Source organism: Oncorhynchus tshawytscha, linkage group LG08, assembly GCF_018296145.1.
Source record: "Oncorhynchus tshawytscha isolate Ot180627B linkage group LG08, Otsh_v2.0, whole genome shotgun sequence".
Taxonomy (NCBI): Eukaryota; Metazoa; Chordata; class Actinopteri; order Salmoniformes; family Salmonidae; genus Oncorhynchus; species Oncorhynchus tshawytscha.
In genome coordinates this window covers 29,357,376-29,373,113 of record NC_056436.1, presented here as the reverse complement: position 1 = coordinate 29,373,113, position 15,738 = coordinate 29,357,376, and the positions used below count along the sequence as shown (strand labels likewise).

The following is a 15,738-nucleotide window of genomic DNA, read 5'->3' as shown; positions in this document are numbered from 1 at the left end:
GTATATCACCCATACCTTGTCACAACACAACTGATTGGCTCAACTCATTAAGAAGGAAAGGATTTCCACAACTTAACTTTTAACAAGGCACACCTGTTAATGGAAATGCATTCCAGGTGACTTTCTGATGAAGCTGGTTGAGAGAATGCCAACAGTGTGCAAAGCTGTCATCAATGCAAAGGGTGGCTACTTTGAAGAATCTCAAACATAAAATACATTTTGATTTGATAAACACTTTTTTTGGTTACTACATGATTCCATATGTATTATTTCATAGTTTCATAGTATTATTTAACAATGTAGAAAATAGCAAAAATAAAGAAATTAGTAGGTGTGCCTAAACTTTTGACCGGTACTGTATGTTCAAAGCCTATAATTCTAAGGTCTCGCAATGCTCAACTTTGGGGATATCGAACACTCGTTTTACACCAGGAGATATCAAACCCTTGTGTAGGATTAATTCCACAGGCCTACTTATTATTATTATTATTATTATTATTATTATTTTGTTCTCAGTGGGATCTCAACTTACGTTTGAGAGGTAGAAAACACATGGTGCAATTTCAAGATGTGGTTGTGCATCAGCAGTTTTTCTCTTGCGTCAGTCACTAAATGAACCCATGTCAGCTAAATATTTTTAGATTGGTAAATTAGTCTAGCGGGCAGCTATCTAAACTTCTAGTAATCCTGATCGAATTACCAACTGGGGGCCCCCCATTGATTTTGTTAGTCACTCTGACATATTAAAAACTGCAAACATTTCTCTCCACCCTATGGCAAAATGTGTAGAATTGCAGGACATTAGCTGTAAACTGCACACAAAATTCCCCTGACAAAATTTGTAGAATTGTATGAAATTAGTTATAAAATTATTTACAAAAACGTGGCATGGGCCATTCAGCAGCTCTGTGGTTCTAGGTTGCTACCAGGCTTTTTATAAAGCCGGAAGCTTGGTAGTGACACCATTCTTTTATAGTTCATTCTACAATAAGATTGGTTCAGGCAGCATTTAAGGAATTCCCAAAGGCTAAACAGGTATGGCTCATGTTTTTAAAGATGGGTTAATATGCAATGTTACATTTAGCTTAAGCTGTGTAAGGTGTAAAAATGAGTAATTAGACATATCACAGAAGAGATCCATGTTGTCAGTTATTAAGAATTGCAATCTGTCTCCATGTTGTACTTTAAGTGTGGAAATATCTATTTTAGCTCTGCTGGATAGTAACCGCTTTTGTAGTGTAGTTTGCAATCCACTTACCTTGTGCCTTTTAATGAACATTTTAATAGACAGTGATAAAGAAAACAAGTGTTACTGGATGAATAGTTTATCTTCCATTTCACTAGCAAAACATACTGTACCATCTGCTCTATCCCAAATAGCCAGCAAACTGAGTGATCTACACCTTACTCTCGTATTTGTATGTTCTGCTATTGATTACACATGATTGAATATGGGGTAATTCAGCGTGCAGTAGTCTATATAAACCTTCCAAAGCATGGGAAGTGTGGATTCCTTTTAGGATAGTAAGAGAAAGTGGTCACTGTGGTCGACAGAAGTTTAGAATTTTGTGGTCACTCATGAGACAACCTCACATGCACAAAATGTTTTTGTCCAATTGTGAACGATTACATTGCAGGTGATTTTGTTTTTTAGCTGTCATTATTCTTGATGAAATAGGCATTTTGAAGGCAGCAGTTGCTTTTTTTTATATTGACATGGACTGATATTTCGTTTTTGTTCAGTATAAATAACCTTGTTCTTATTTTAACACACAGCCTTAGTGTGGTTGTCTAGCTACTCTAAATATTAAACAGTTGTATTCAAGGTGCAAAGAGATTTGTTTACAGTATTCTCATCTGCATTTTTATATGGCATTTAGGCCAGAGTTTCTGTAATTTTATACTAGCCTCAATTTTTATTATTACCGAGCATTTGAGAAATTGAAGTCCGCACCACGTTTCTAAATATTGCCACAGAGCACATTGAAATTTGTTGGTTGGGATTCCTTTAGTCCACTTTAATTTCAATACCATAAACAGAGGTTGTTGTCTTGTGCCAAAAGATTGTAATAGTCCTTTTATCATGTTGTAAGGCTTTCTATTGATTTTAAAGTCAACTCCTCTCACTTTCCTCCCAGTGTGTTTGTTGTTGCTAGGATTTATCTAACTCATTGACATGGGTCAGATGGCTGAAAGTTTATTAGCAAGCTTCAGCTATATTTAGAGATCGACAAAATACAACAGTGGACAAAATGTAGTTAAAAATCAATGACCGATACGGTATAAATAAACTGGGTGCTAAGGACATGGAGGACAAACTGATAGCCTACATGCCAACCAAGTCCAAACTGGGCAGTCTAGCCTGGACTAAAGAGAGTGACTAACATTTCCTCCTTTAATTGTCTTCAAAGAAAGCTTAATACAAATCCCATACTGAGGATATGTGTACTGGGGGACCATACAGTAAGACAATGAACAACATTTGGTTGCAGCTATACTAATTTGAATTTTCTGTATATTCTGTTGCCCGCTGGTACACTGTGAGACATTTGACCTAGCCCATTTTGGGCTCCAAGACATGAAAGAGGTTTTGATATTTCCTCCTTTCATTGCAATGTGGTCTGTTTTTGTTCCTTAGTGCAAAGATGTGGTGATGACACTGTATTAATACATGTCATCTAAAATATTGTAACCGTAAATCACCCGTATGGCTTTGTGACACTTGAAACTGAAATAAACAAGGAACTGGTATTTGACCAGATTTGTTGAAAACAAATGGTGTAACATTTGAGTGATTAACATACCTCTTTTCCCATTCATCACATGCTTTTGGAGAGATGCCAGTGCTAGCAACTAGCATGGGTTGTACAAGTGAATTGTACTGTGCTGGCTGTGTCTACAGTGTACTGACGCCCAAGGATTCTCCTGCACAAATCAATTAAGTCTAATGGAAGCCTGGCTGAATGGATAGTCTACCTGACAGCACTGCAATCGGCTAACAAGGCTTAACTAAACCCTGCTAACCTGACATATTTCATCATAGGAGTACAGAGGACTGCCATGGTTGTTGCTCTCCTGAACAAACAGCCTCTGTTACTGTTTCATGTTCAGACCAGGGAGATTTTGATAGCTCTTATATACAGTAGCACAAGAGTAGCTGGGGACTGTTTTCTTATGAAATGGCTCCTGTTGGTATATGCTATAGCTGAATGTACATCATGTAGGTATGGTATGTGAAATGCAAGTGTTTAAAGGAATCACAGCTGCAGTTGAAATAGGTTTGGTAGGGTTGGTAATGTTCAGTGGCAAGAATGATTTCAAATGTATGAAGGCACAGAGGGAGACAAAACAGAAGCCCAGAGGTAACAAACACTAGGTACTACCTCCCCCACCACTGTTTATGAAATGAAGACAGACGGAATAGTGGCCTACTTTGAAAAACCTACTGACCCATTTCTCCTCAGTGCATGTGTTTTGTGCCACGGGAAATATATTTTCGTGCAGCAGTCAAACTCATGTATAGGTTTCAAGGTAGATCCTGGAATTCTTACACACTGAGCCCACTGCCTGCCTTTATGCTAACTTAATGTTTAAAAACTCTTTCAGTGATTCATTATGAGATACAGAAAATAATTCCCTGAAAGACCTGAGAGAGAACACCTGATTTATTGTAGTTAGACTAAAGGAAGTGTCAGACCTTGACATTTGTGTCATTCCAGTGAGCTATAACTAGAGGTCTTAGTCTTGACAGGAGTCTGTTGGCTGTTCCTCTAGACCAGGCTTTCCCAAACTCAGTCCTGGGAACCCCCCTGCCCGGTGTACCTTTTGGTTTTGCCCAAGCACTACACAGCTGATTCAAATAACCAACTCAAATTTTGATGATTTGAATCGGCTATGTATTGCTAGGGCAAAAACAAAAACATGCACCCAGGGGGAGTCGTAGGACTGAGTTGGGAAAACCCTGGTCTAGACTGCAGTGTACACACACACACACACACACACACACACACACACACACACAGAAGCCCCGACAGTGCCCTAGCATGCATGAACGCTCCCTCCCTGCAACCTGAATGAATAATTGATTCATGCCTCAGCCAGCCACACTCATCTTCTCCTTGACAGAGTGCCTCAGTAGAACGAGAGAGCTTCCATCTCAGTGTGGCACTGACAACATTCAGGTCACAATTTTAACACCCAAAGATGATGTAGATCACCCTAATTAGACTGCCAAGCTATTGTTAGATTTATTTAAGATTTCTACCACTTGAACAAATAATACTGACTGGACCAAAGCCAGAGGATAGGGGGGAAAACAGCTAAATAAATAGAAAACATTGACATTAAATTATTTCACAGTTTGTAAATGTTTTAAGACAAATGTTCCAATTTACTAGTGTTGCAGATTGTGAACAAACTGAGTAAACAAAATCCCCATAAACCTCTAAATCTAAAAGCTTCTTGTATTCATATCTTAACAGTAAGAGCATTTGTCAAATAAACTCCAACTAAATGAATCTAACCTTTTTGGTTATTTTTTTCTCTCTATACATGTAAACAAATATCATTCAGAGGACATCCCATCTCTTCTGGGAATTGGGCTGAGTAGTTTTTCTTCAGGTAGGAAACAAGCAGAGTATTAGATGGGACTCAAAACTCTCTGTGAGCCCCAGGGACCAAGTAAGTATTCACTTTAAACATGGAATTGTGCCATGGGCAAATCATGTAAGGTTTGAACAAAAATGTTTAAATGCTTGACCTCTGTCCTCCTGATTCTTCATTGACCATAGACAGCCCAAATCACACAGGATTCAGGTCCAGCTGGAACTTGGCCAGGAGACTGAGGTGGTCCGAGGGGAACATTTCATTGGGTAAACCGTTCATTGACCAGAGGTCCTCCTCTGGTAGGAGGGAGAGACGACCAAGCAGCTTCAGACCTTGGCTCTGCCGTTGACCTCCACCTGAAACAACGTTTTTGGTACACCATCTCTCAATTCTTCTTTCTCTATACACTTACTAGACTGGAGGACAATATCAATGGCTATTTATATATATTTCCTTTGGATACATGCCCCTTACCTTTCTGATCAGCACCAGAAATGCCACGCCTTGGAGAGTAGAAGATGTAGTCGACTGTAGCTCCAACCTCGGAGTGCAGCGTGGTCACCTCAGCACGGTCTGTTCCAGGGATGAAGTGGCCGTAGGCTGACCGCAGGTTCAGGTAATGGGAGATAGTCTGTCTGAACCTGAGGAAGGACATGGACAATGTTATTACATTTAACATGTATTCAGCACTGTCAGAGTGCCTTCAGGAAGTATTCAAACCCTTGACGTTATCCCCATTTTGTTGCGTTACAGCCTGCTGCTACTGGACTCCTATTTACAGTTGAGGTCGGAAGTTTACATACACTTAGGTTGGAGTCATTAAAAATCATTTTTCAACCACTCCACAAATTTCTTGTTAACAAACTATAGTTTTGGCAAGTCGGTTAGGACATCGACTTTGTGCATGACAAGTAATTTTTCCAATTGTTTACAGACAGATTATTTCACTTATAATGCACTGTATCACAATTCCAGTGGGTCAGAAGTTTACAACCTCTATATTGACTGTGCCTTTAAACAGCTTGGAAAATTCCAGATAATGATGTCATGGCTTTAGAAGCTTCTGGGCTAATTGACATCATTTGAGTCAATTGGAGGTGTACCTGTGGATGTATTTCAAGGACTACCTTGAAAACACAGTGCCTCTTTGCTTGACATCATGGGAAAATCAAAATAAATCAGCCAAGACCTCAGAAAAAAAATTGTAGACCTCCACAAGTCTGGTTCATCCTTGGGAGCAATTTCCAAATGCCTGAAGGTACCACGTTCATCTGTACAAACAAAAGTACATGAGTATAAACCCCATGGGACCACGCAGCCGTCATACCGCTCAGAATGGAGACATGTTCTGTCTCCTAGAGATGAACGTACTTTAGAGGGAAAAGTGCAAATCAATCCCAAAACAACAGCAAAGGACCTTGTGAAGATGCTGGAGGAAACAGGTACAAAGGATCTATATCCCCAGTAAAATTATTCCTATATCGACCTAACCTGAAACGCCGCTCAGCAAGGAAGCCACTGCTCCAAAACCACCATAAAAGACAAACTACGGGTTGCAACTGCACATGGGGCAAATATTGTACTTTTTGGAGAAATGTCCTCTGGTCTGATGAAACAAAAATAGAACTGTTTGGCCATTATGACCATTGTTATGTTTGGAGGAAAAAGGGGGAGGCTTGCAAGGCGAAAAACACCATCCCAACGTGAAACGCAGGAGTCGCAGCATCATGTTGTGGGGGTGCTTTGCTGCAGGAGGGCCTGGTGCACATCACAACATAGATGGCTACATGAGGAAGGAAAATTACGTGGATAAATTGAAGCAACATCTCAAGACATCAGTCAGGAAGGTAAAGCTTGGTCGCAAATGGGTCTTCCAAATGGACAATGACCCCAAGCATACTTCCAAAGCTGTGGCAAAATGGCTTAAGGACAACAAAGTCAAGGTATTGGAGTGGCCATCACAAAGCCCTGACCTCAATCCCATAGAAAAACTATTTAAAGCAATGCTACCAAATACTAATTGAGTGTGTTAACTTCTGACCCACTGGTAATGTGATGAAAGAAATAAAACGCTGAAATAACTAATTCTCTCTACTACTATTCTGACATTTCACATTCTTAAAATAAAGTGGTGATCCTAACTGACCTAAGACAGGGAAGTTTTACTAGGATTAAATGTCAGGAATTGTGAAAAACTAAGTTTAAATGTATTTGGCTTAGGTGTATGCAAACTTCCGACATCAACTGTATATTAGTGCACAATTTCTGATCACACAATCCATTGCACAATTCCTCAGCAAGTGTAAATATCCTACTTCAATTCGTTGAGTGCCTTCTAATTGCATTTAAAAATATATATATATATATATATTTTTTTTAAATGAATTGAGCTTTTAGTATGGTTTTATTAACTTAATTACTTTCCCATTGTGGAGAGGTGAACCTGCAGGTAAGCATTTTATTGCACTGTGTACATCAGGTGTATATGACGTATATGAAATGTGGCCCTTTGAAAAGGAACATAAAATCTGACCTTGTTTTATAAGGATGCTTGTCCTCAGGATCTATTGGAAATAAGTGAAAGAGTAACATACAGGAGTCATTCACTGTTCTCTACACAACTGTGCTCTGGGGTCTCACCTGCCGTGGGTATAGTTGAGATTAAATGTTTTGGGGTCTAGTTTTAGTGTGTGTGTGTTACCAGGTGTGTTGTCAGTGACCCCTGGGATGAGCTCCAGGTCCTGTGGCCGGACACAGGCAGCCTCACAGAAACGCAGCCGCCGCAGGAAGCCATGGTTGTACTGCAGGTTCCCTACAAAGGAAGAACAAATATAGAGTGGCCAGTCAGACCATCACACAAGACTTAAATGGAGACACTGAGTGAGAAGATGAATTGACCAATTGTCATAATGGGAGCTTGACCAACAATCCACCCTGACATGGTCCAAACAGAAAGACTGACACATACGTTCTGGACTCTGGGTTGACGTGATTTGACTCTTTGGCTCATTTACAGTTGTATACTGGCAGTTGTCATCGATGCCCACGGTGCTTGGCCAAAGGGGAGCGAATACCCTCCTATGATGGACGTTGTAGGACAGATCCTCTTGACCTGATATCTGCCACAAATAGGAAACAAAACACAGAACCCATTGGCCAAGGTGACATACTGAACACCAACTCACCATTGAATTATTAAGTAGCTTAAAATTGACAAGTCATTTTCCATAGGAGTAGTGTGCTCACCATCCAGGCAGGTAGACCATGATAGTAAAGCTGTCTTGTCGTGATCAGTTGGTACAGAGGCATGTTGGGCAGAGCATTGAAGTCTCCACATAGAACAACATTGCAGTGCTCTCCCTTCACCTTGCAGTTCCTCACGATGTAGTCGATCTCTGCCAGCAGCATTGCAAGCTGGGTCAGCTTCACGTCACCCCTCCTGGTATTGAACAGGAGGTGGGTGGTTGCCACACAGAGGGGTGGGCCCTTGGCAGTGACTTCTGACCCCTGTGTGATAATTGGCTGGAGCAGCAGGACAATGCCCACGTTGTCTCGGTCCAGCAGCTCACACTCTGGCCTGTAGAACTCCAGCAGACTCTCTGACACCTGGGAGAAACGGTCGCCGCGGTAACAAATCACACAGCCGTCAGTCTTGGTGCCGGTGCGCCGCTTGTAAACACAGGTGTAGCCTTGAGGATTGAACCACAAAATTACAAATATTGATATACAAACAGCTATTACATGTATGTTACTAAGTGTAGCTGACTTGCATTATTCTGCAATGGTCTTGATTGTGCCATTAACAGATGCTGAGGAACTTGGACCTACCCATGTCACGAAGGACAGGATGGAGTTGCTCTGTAAAGTGGTTCTCCTGGACCTCTTGCAGACACAGGATCTACACATGGGAATAACATACAGCTCAATTCACAAGGAGACTCCGATGACAATTGTTCAGCAACACAGTGTCAATAGATGTTACTGTATTAATTTGGTAAGGTCAGACTGACATCTGGTTCCCATTTCTTGAACTCCTGTGTGAGGTTTGGGAAGCGGTAGTCCCAGCTCAACACCCCTAGAGGGCAGTTTGTGTACAGCTCCTGGTTGGCCTCCAGCAGGTCCTGGGCCAGGATGTTGTAAGACATCACTGTGAAGTCAAACAGGGGCCGGGGTTCTGAGGGGGGCCTTTGGAGAGGCTCTGGCGCTGTGTGGGTCTCACTGAGTTCCTCCCACACCCTCCACACCACTGAGGGGGAAGCAGAGAGATGTCTAAGCAAACGGTAACACTGATATTCTGATGGTGATGTGGGTTCACAACCAATCAAAAACCTGTACTTAATGTAACAGATATCATGCAAAATGCTCACCTTCGAAGGTCTCTCTCTCCAGTGAATGTGGGTAGTAGCTCATGCTTGGGAACGCTGTGGAAGGGCAGAACAACACCTCTTTCAAGCCAGGGCCGATGGGGAAATGCCAGCCCTTGGGTGGGGGCTGAGCCCTACTCTCCCATGGCTGTGTCTGGGCCTCTGCCTCACAGAGAAGGGAGACCAGGTCCAGCCCAGGATCCCATATCTCAGCAGGCACTTCACTAGTGCTTGCATGTGGGTCTACAAAAGAGCTCAAGTCTAGTCCTGCTGCAGTTTGGCTCTCCCACTCCGGTTTTTGCACCTGTGCCTTGGTTACTGACTCTCCCATGCTCATCTTTTCCACTATCTGTTCTAACAGGACATGGACAATCGCTTTATCGTCTGTTGTCCTGCTGTCCTTGACTGGTGGATTCTGTACTTCAGATGTCTCTGTTGTTAGCCCCAGTGCTGGGTTACTGTTCTCAGACTCCTCTGTGGGGGAACAGGGAGCCTCCTGCACGCCATCATCCCTCATGAGCTTCTCTGAGTAGAGGATAGTCTGCTCCTGGTCCTGCTGCTTTGGACCTTCCTCTCTGACCCTGTCCTCCTCCACGCCGTCTCTCACCTCTGGCTCCTCTTCCTTCACTCCATCAAGCAGCCGACCCTCCAGAGTTACGAATACAGGCTCTTTCCTGTCTTTCTCTGGTTCAGACCCCATCACCTCTTTCACAGTGCTTTTCTTCATCTCTGCCTCTTTACTCTTCTCCTTTTCTAGTGCGCCGTTCTCCTTCATCCATTCCCCAGTCACTTTCCCGGGATCCTTCTTGGCCTTTGGGGGCCCGCTGCTTGTACTAAGCCACGGATCCAGCAGGCCTGCCTGCGTTTTAGTAAATCTTTTGGAAGGGACTTCACCATCCCACACCTTCTTGCCATTAATGGACACAGAGGAACCCTTTTTCAAGGGTTCTGTATAAAAGAAATGGTGCGATAACTTACGTGTTCAAACACTAGCTTATTATTACTGCATGCATCTATAATAAAACAAATATTTTAAGCAATTATATCATTACTCCTCATAAAATCAAACAAAAATCTGTCAGTCACTGCACACGCCACAACATATGCACGTGGTACTCATATGACGTCACGCAGTACATTTAGAATCCATTGCGCCTAGCTAAAATGTCAATGTGTTTGCTATTTAGATTATATTCAAAATCAAATAGCATGTGGTAGCTAATGCAGACCAGATTAGCCTTTAGTTAAATCATCGTTTAAAAATTGGACTCCAACTAAATATGTGCTACGAGACGTGTAGTTAGTTAGCTAGAGCTAGCTATTCGGCCATTCGACTTTAGGCACCCAAACGAGCCATCATGTTCGGCGAAAATGTACAGGCAATAAAACAAAAATCTATGTGTCAAATGTTTTTTGTTTGTATGTGGTTTACCTGTGACGCAGTTTATAAGCCGTGTTAACGGGTAAAGCCCGTAAAATATCAGGCTCCCAATCATGCTCCGCTCCAATGATTGGGCGGACCAGATCATGCCGAGCCGCGGGGCACCGGGCTATGGCCCGTGATATGAACGGGATGAGTGCCCTTCTCAAATCGAACAATAATCTGCGCCACGAGGTCATGTTCTCAACAAAACATCAATTTCCATAAAATATGTTTTAATTGTCTAACTAGTTTTCAGTTGGAAGGCAGATTACGCGTTTTATCAAAAACAATCACCTTTGAAAAAACTAAGAATCCTGTTCATTACTCCATGTGCTTAATTACATGTCACTTTTGTTTTGACACGATTTAGCGTGGGCATTTTCCCTATTCAAAACAACTAGGAACTCAGAAATCTCCGACTTCTGATTTAAATGCGTTTTGTATTTAACATTTAACTAGGCAAGTCAGACAACTGGGTACTCGGCGAAAGAAAATAGTTCCGACTGGGAACATCGCTTTGAATGGTCATTCAACTCGGAATTCCATGTCGGAAATTCTTTCCAGAACTCTGATGTTTACTCCGAGTTTTTTTCGTTTTTTCACGGAGTTCCCAGTTCCTCATGCCCAAAGGCAGCCAGCCCGGTTCCAAAACGAATGCAATCAACTTTCATCCGGGCCAGATTAATCGAATCCCCTCACTGGTATGCTCACATGAATTATGTATAATTGTCTTTAAAAAAAAAGTGAACCCATACACTACAACCATCTCAGTGGCAGACTTCATTATAGTGATAACAAGAAAGCTGCACGTTGGAATATAGACTCCTTTTTTGTGTTTGTAAACAGTGCTGCACGAGGTGGTGGCAAAACATGCGACTTCTTATGGAATGCCAGCTAATTAGTGCAGTTCACACTACTTTTGGATTATAATTGGACTTTAAGGCTCGTATGAATGACCAGCTTAATATAATGTTTGTGTCATCATCGCAAATCAACTGCATTATGCTTACAAAAACATTTAAACTTCAACCAATAAAATGGCCCATTGACTAGCTTTTGCTACACCCAATGTCAATGAGGGTTAGCATTCTAGCTACCTGCTGCATTAAAAATAGTTATTTTGCAAAGATCACAACCAACTATAATCTTAGCGACTGTTCAAGCAATAATCGAATCATTATTGTAAGCGCATGACAACCCCAAAAAGTTATTTGGTTTAGAAGTAATAACAACGTACGGGCGTTACAGCCAATAGTCGCGTAACGTCAGTGTGTCGTGCACTGGAAAAGGGCCTATTTGTAAAACATTATGGTCTGGAACTGTGAATGCAGAAGTTTTATGGATTGACAGTGAAAATCCTCCCAAATCTATAATACTCAATGGTGTACTACCCAGGAATATTTTATATATTTTTTTCATGATAAACACTATATATACAAAAGTATGTGGACATGCCTTCAATTGAGTGGATTCGGCTATTGCAACCACACCCGTTGTTGACAGTGGAATAAAATCGAGAACACAGCCATGCAATCTCAAATCAAATGTTATTTGTCACATGCGCCGAATACAACAGGTAGACCTTACAGTGAAATGCTTACTGACAAGCTCTTAACCAATAATGCAGTTTTAAGAAAATACCAACAACAAAAAAAGTAAGAGATAAGAAAAACAAATAATTAAAGAGCAGCAGTAAATAACAATAGTGGGGCTATATACAGAGTCAATGTGCTGGAGGCACCGGTGTTGAGATAATTATGTACATGCAGGTAGGGTTATTAAAGTGGCTATGCATAGATAATAACAGAGAGTGGGGGGTGCAAATAGTTTGGGTAGCCATTTTATTAGCTGTTCAGGAGTCTTATGGCTTGGGGGTAGAAGCTGTTTAGAAGCTGTTTAGACTTGACACTCTGGTACCGCTTGCCGTGCTGTAGCAGAAAGAACAGTCTATGACTAGGGTGGCTGGAGTCTTTGACCATTTTTAGGGCCTTCCTCTCCAAAGACAAACATTGGCAGTAGAATGGCCTAACTGAAGAGCTCAGTGACTTTCAACGTGGCACCGTCATAGGATGCCACCTATCCAACAAGTAAGTTAGTCGAATTTCTACCCTGCTAGAGCCCAGGATTTTGGAATTAGATGTTCGACAAGCAGGTGTCCACATACTTTTGTTCATGTAGAGTACCATATGGTGGGAAGTACTGTATCAATGAAAGACATACTGAAATGCAAATAATATTTCAACTTGTATATGTGGTGGACCTGGATCTGGTGAGAGTTGAACACAGGAGATGTCTATCCTATCTCTCGAGTCTGCCAAGCAGATAATGTCAGTCCATCCCTTGCAGAAGACCTAGACCTGCATGATGAGTGGGATACAGACATGGAGGTTGATGAGTATGCTATTTTATTGACATTTTATGGATAAAAAAACCCATCAGATCACAGTAGTTATTACAATGTATTATTGTTTGTATTGTAAGTTGATTTGTTTTATGCATATCTCACCCTGATGGTTGTCTGATAGTGACACCACTTCTTATCATCGTTAGAGGTGAAAAAGACCACCGCTGAGATGTACCTGCAGGCCTGCAACCTGGTCCGAGTGGTTCCTGTCTCTTACTTCCTCTGGAATCTGGGCACCTCCACCATGAGCCACAACCACCACGGCGTGGGACCCCTGGGGGGAGGCGCTGGTCATTGCCCTGGTGATAAGTCTGCTGGATGTCTATTGACACAAGGAATGCTCATCAACAGGACATGGACTATCACTCTATCATCTGTTGTCCTTGACTAATGGATTCTGTACTTCAGATGTCTCTGTTGTTAGCTCCAGTGCTGGGTTACTGTTCTCAGACTTCTCTGTGGGGGAACAGGGACCATGCACATCACCAACCTGGAGCTGGCAGGAAACTACCTGCTGGCTGAGGGAGCCAAATACCCCCATGTATCTGGTAGCATTAACATCTCTTAAACATGTTCATTCAGAAGTGGGACAAGTATGATGTGCTATATGTCCCACAATCTGCCACAAGAGGGCATTGGAGTCGTGCAGGCAATGCAGTCCTTGACATTAAGAGATGTATTAAAATGCCCACTGTTTGTCTAGTAGAATTTGTCCAACAATCGCTTACTGTCTGAAGGCGCTGAGTGCAGAGCAAAAATGTTGCTTGACAACATTTCCATCAAATCCGTCAAACTTTCGGGTAGTACACACAGATTTGAACATGAAAACAAAAAACTGTTCATTAGATACACTGAAAAAAATATAAACGCAACATGTAAAGTGTTGGTCCCATGTTTCATGAGCTGAAATAAACGATCCCAGAAATATTCCATACTAACAAAAAACCTATTTCTCTCAAATGATGTGCACAAATTTGTTTACATCCTTGTTAGTGAGCATTTCTCCTTTGCCATTTCAGTTGAATGCATTCAGTTGTACAACTGATTAGGTATCCCCTTTTCCCTTATGATGCGTTTATATTCTTGTTAAGTAATATATTATATTTCTCTACTTTATTTGTGAATCTTTTTTTCAAACATTTCAACAACAGGGAATGGATACATAGAGGACGATGCTAAAAGGTTTGCAGATGCCCTGGCAGTAAGTGAATAGAAATTACATAAAAAAATGCAGGCATATTGATGATATTACTGTCATTGGAGTCTATAGCTAGCTACTTGCAATATCTCTCCCTTTTGAACAACTACAGAGTGAAGGAGCTGGACTTGAGCCACAATCAGTTCTGTGGGAGAAGTGGGGAGCATCTGGGGCAGATGTTAGGTAGAGACCATTTCACTTTATGTCTGCATCTCACATTATTACGGTTGAGCAGTCTCATGTTACAATCATTCACAATGTGAGTGTTTAGCGTTTTGCATCCGCTGTCACTGACCTTGTAATCCTATAGCAAATGATGAAGGTCTGGCGGTACTAGACTTAAGCTGGAACATCTGCAAATGAAAGGAGCTGTGGCTTTCTGTGCCGGCCACAAGGTGTAGATAAACATACTCATCTCAATTCCCACATTCAAAGTGTAATTGTTCCTTTAAAAAAAAATAGTTAAACAGTATGTGATGAAGATATCTCCTCTTCACAAAGGTGAATGTGACCCTGAAACACCTAGACCTGTCCTGGAATGTCTTTGGGAATAATTGGCCTTGACTTTAAGAGAGGCACTGAAATTCAGCAACACTCTGGTATCGAAATATCTAGACCTCAACTACAACCGCATCACCAATGAGGGGGTGGGCATGCAGTGCAAGGGCTGGAGGCCAACGACACTCTTGGAGTGCTGACAGTAGGTGCTTGATTGACAGGGCTCACATCCACTGACCTGTGTGGTGTGTAACTAGGGTGACTTTAGATGTTTTGTGTCCCTGCAGCTGACTTATAACTCTCTGACAGTGGAGGGGCGCTGGCTCTTGTCACTGTGGTCAAGAACACGCCCAGAACTGCTCTGGAGGAGTTCAACATATCTGTGAGCATTGTTGTTCTCTACTTGATGTACACGAAAAGTGTTTTGGTTCCTCTGTTAACACTCCAAACCATGGTAAAGTTATAACTGAGTCCTTTGTGTTTGTGAGTAGAATCCAGTCTAGAGGTGCTGTATGGAGGTGTCAGAGGCTTTATCGCTAAGAAAACATCCAAATGCCTTGACCCAGGTACACTGACTGGTCATATAATTTTTGTCAAATGTGTATTCACATGCAGTAGTTACAAGTGATTATTTAAACACATTTTTAAATTAACTTCAAATTCGACTCACTGGTACCTAGTAATCAGTGTTTTTCAAACCAGTGCAAGATGTGAAATAGGGAGGATTATGTCAAGGAAAAACATCTCTGCTCTTTTCTTTGAAGGATTATCTGGATCAACAAAAGCTGCACCTTTGGGACTGTCCCAAAAAGATGGGACAATGCAAGTGCCTGTAGCAGACTTCAGGAAGGCTGTGCAGCTCTCAAACTAATTGCTCATCCCATAGTCTATGACATTTGCAGGGTCTGTTGAGCTAATGCATTTCCAATGCTCGAAGATACCCCGGAATACCCTCACTTACATGTACTCGTATGAGTGGTTTCTGTAATGTTATTCTCATACACTGAGTGTACAAAACATTAGGAACACCTTCCTAATATTGAGTTGCACCCACCATTCCCTTTGCCCTCAGAACAGCCTCAATTTATTGGGGCATGGACTCTACAAGGTGTCGAAAGCATTCTACAGGGATGCTGGCCCATGTTGACTCCAATGCTTCCCACAGTTGTGTCAAGATGGCTGGATGTCCTTTGGGTGGTGGACCATTCTTAATGCACACATGGGAAACTGTTGAGCGTGAAAAACA

General features: G+C 41.8%; 1 protein-coding gene across 1 annotated transcript; it reads right to left on the bottom strand.

Annotated features, from left to right (window-relative positions):
• Positions 1-2,181: 2,181 nt before the first annotated feature.
• On the bottom strand, positions 2,182-10,554 carry angel1 (angel homolog 1 (Drosophila)). The gene is made up of 10 exons (XM_024430105.2): positions 10,402-10,554; positions 8,973-9,917; positions 8,616-8,851; positions 8,434-8,503; positions 7,852-8,294; positions 7,574-7,724; positions 7,307-7,417; positions 7,139-7,169; positions 5,080-5,246; positions 2,182-4,961 (listed from the first exon to the last, which is right to left on the bottom strand). The coding sequence occupies exons 1-10, from the start codon at positions 10,496-10,498 to the stop codon at positions 4,801-4,803; spliced, it is 2,412 nt and encodes an 803-aa protein (XP_024285873.1). The 5' UTR covers positions 10,499-10,554; the 3' UTR covers positions 2,182-4,800.
• Positions 10,555-15,738: the final 5,184 nt, after the last annotated feature.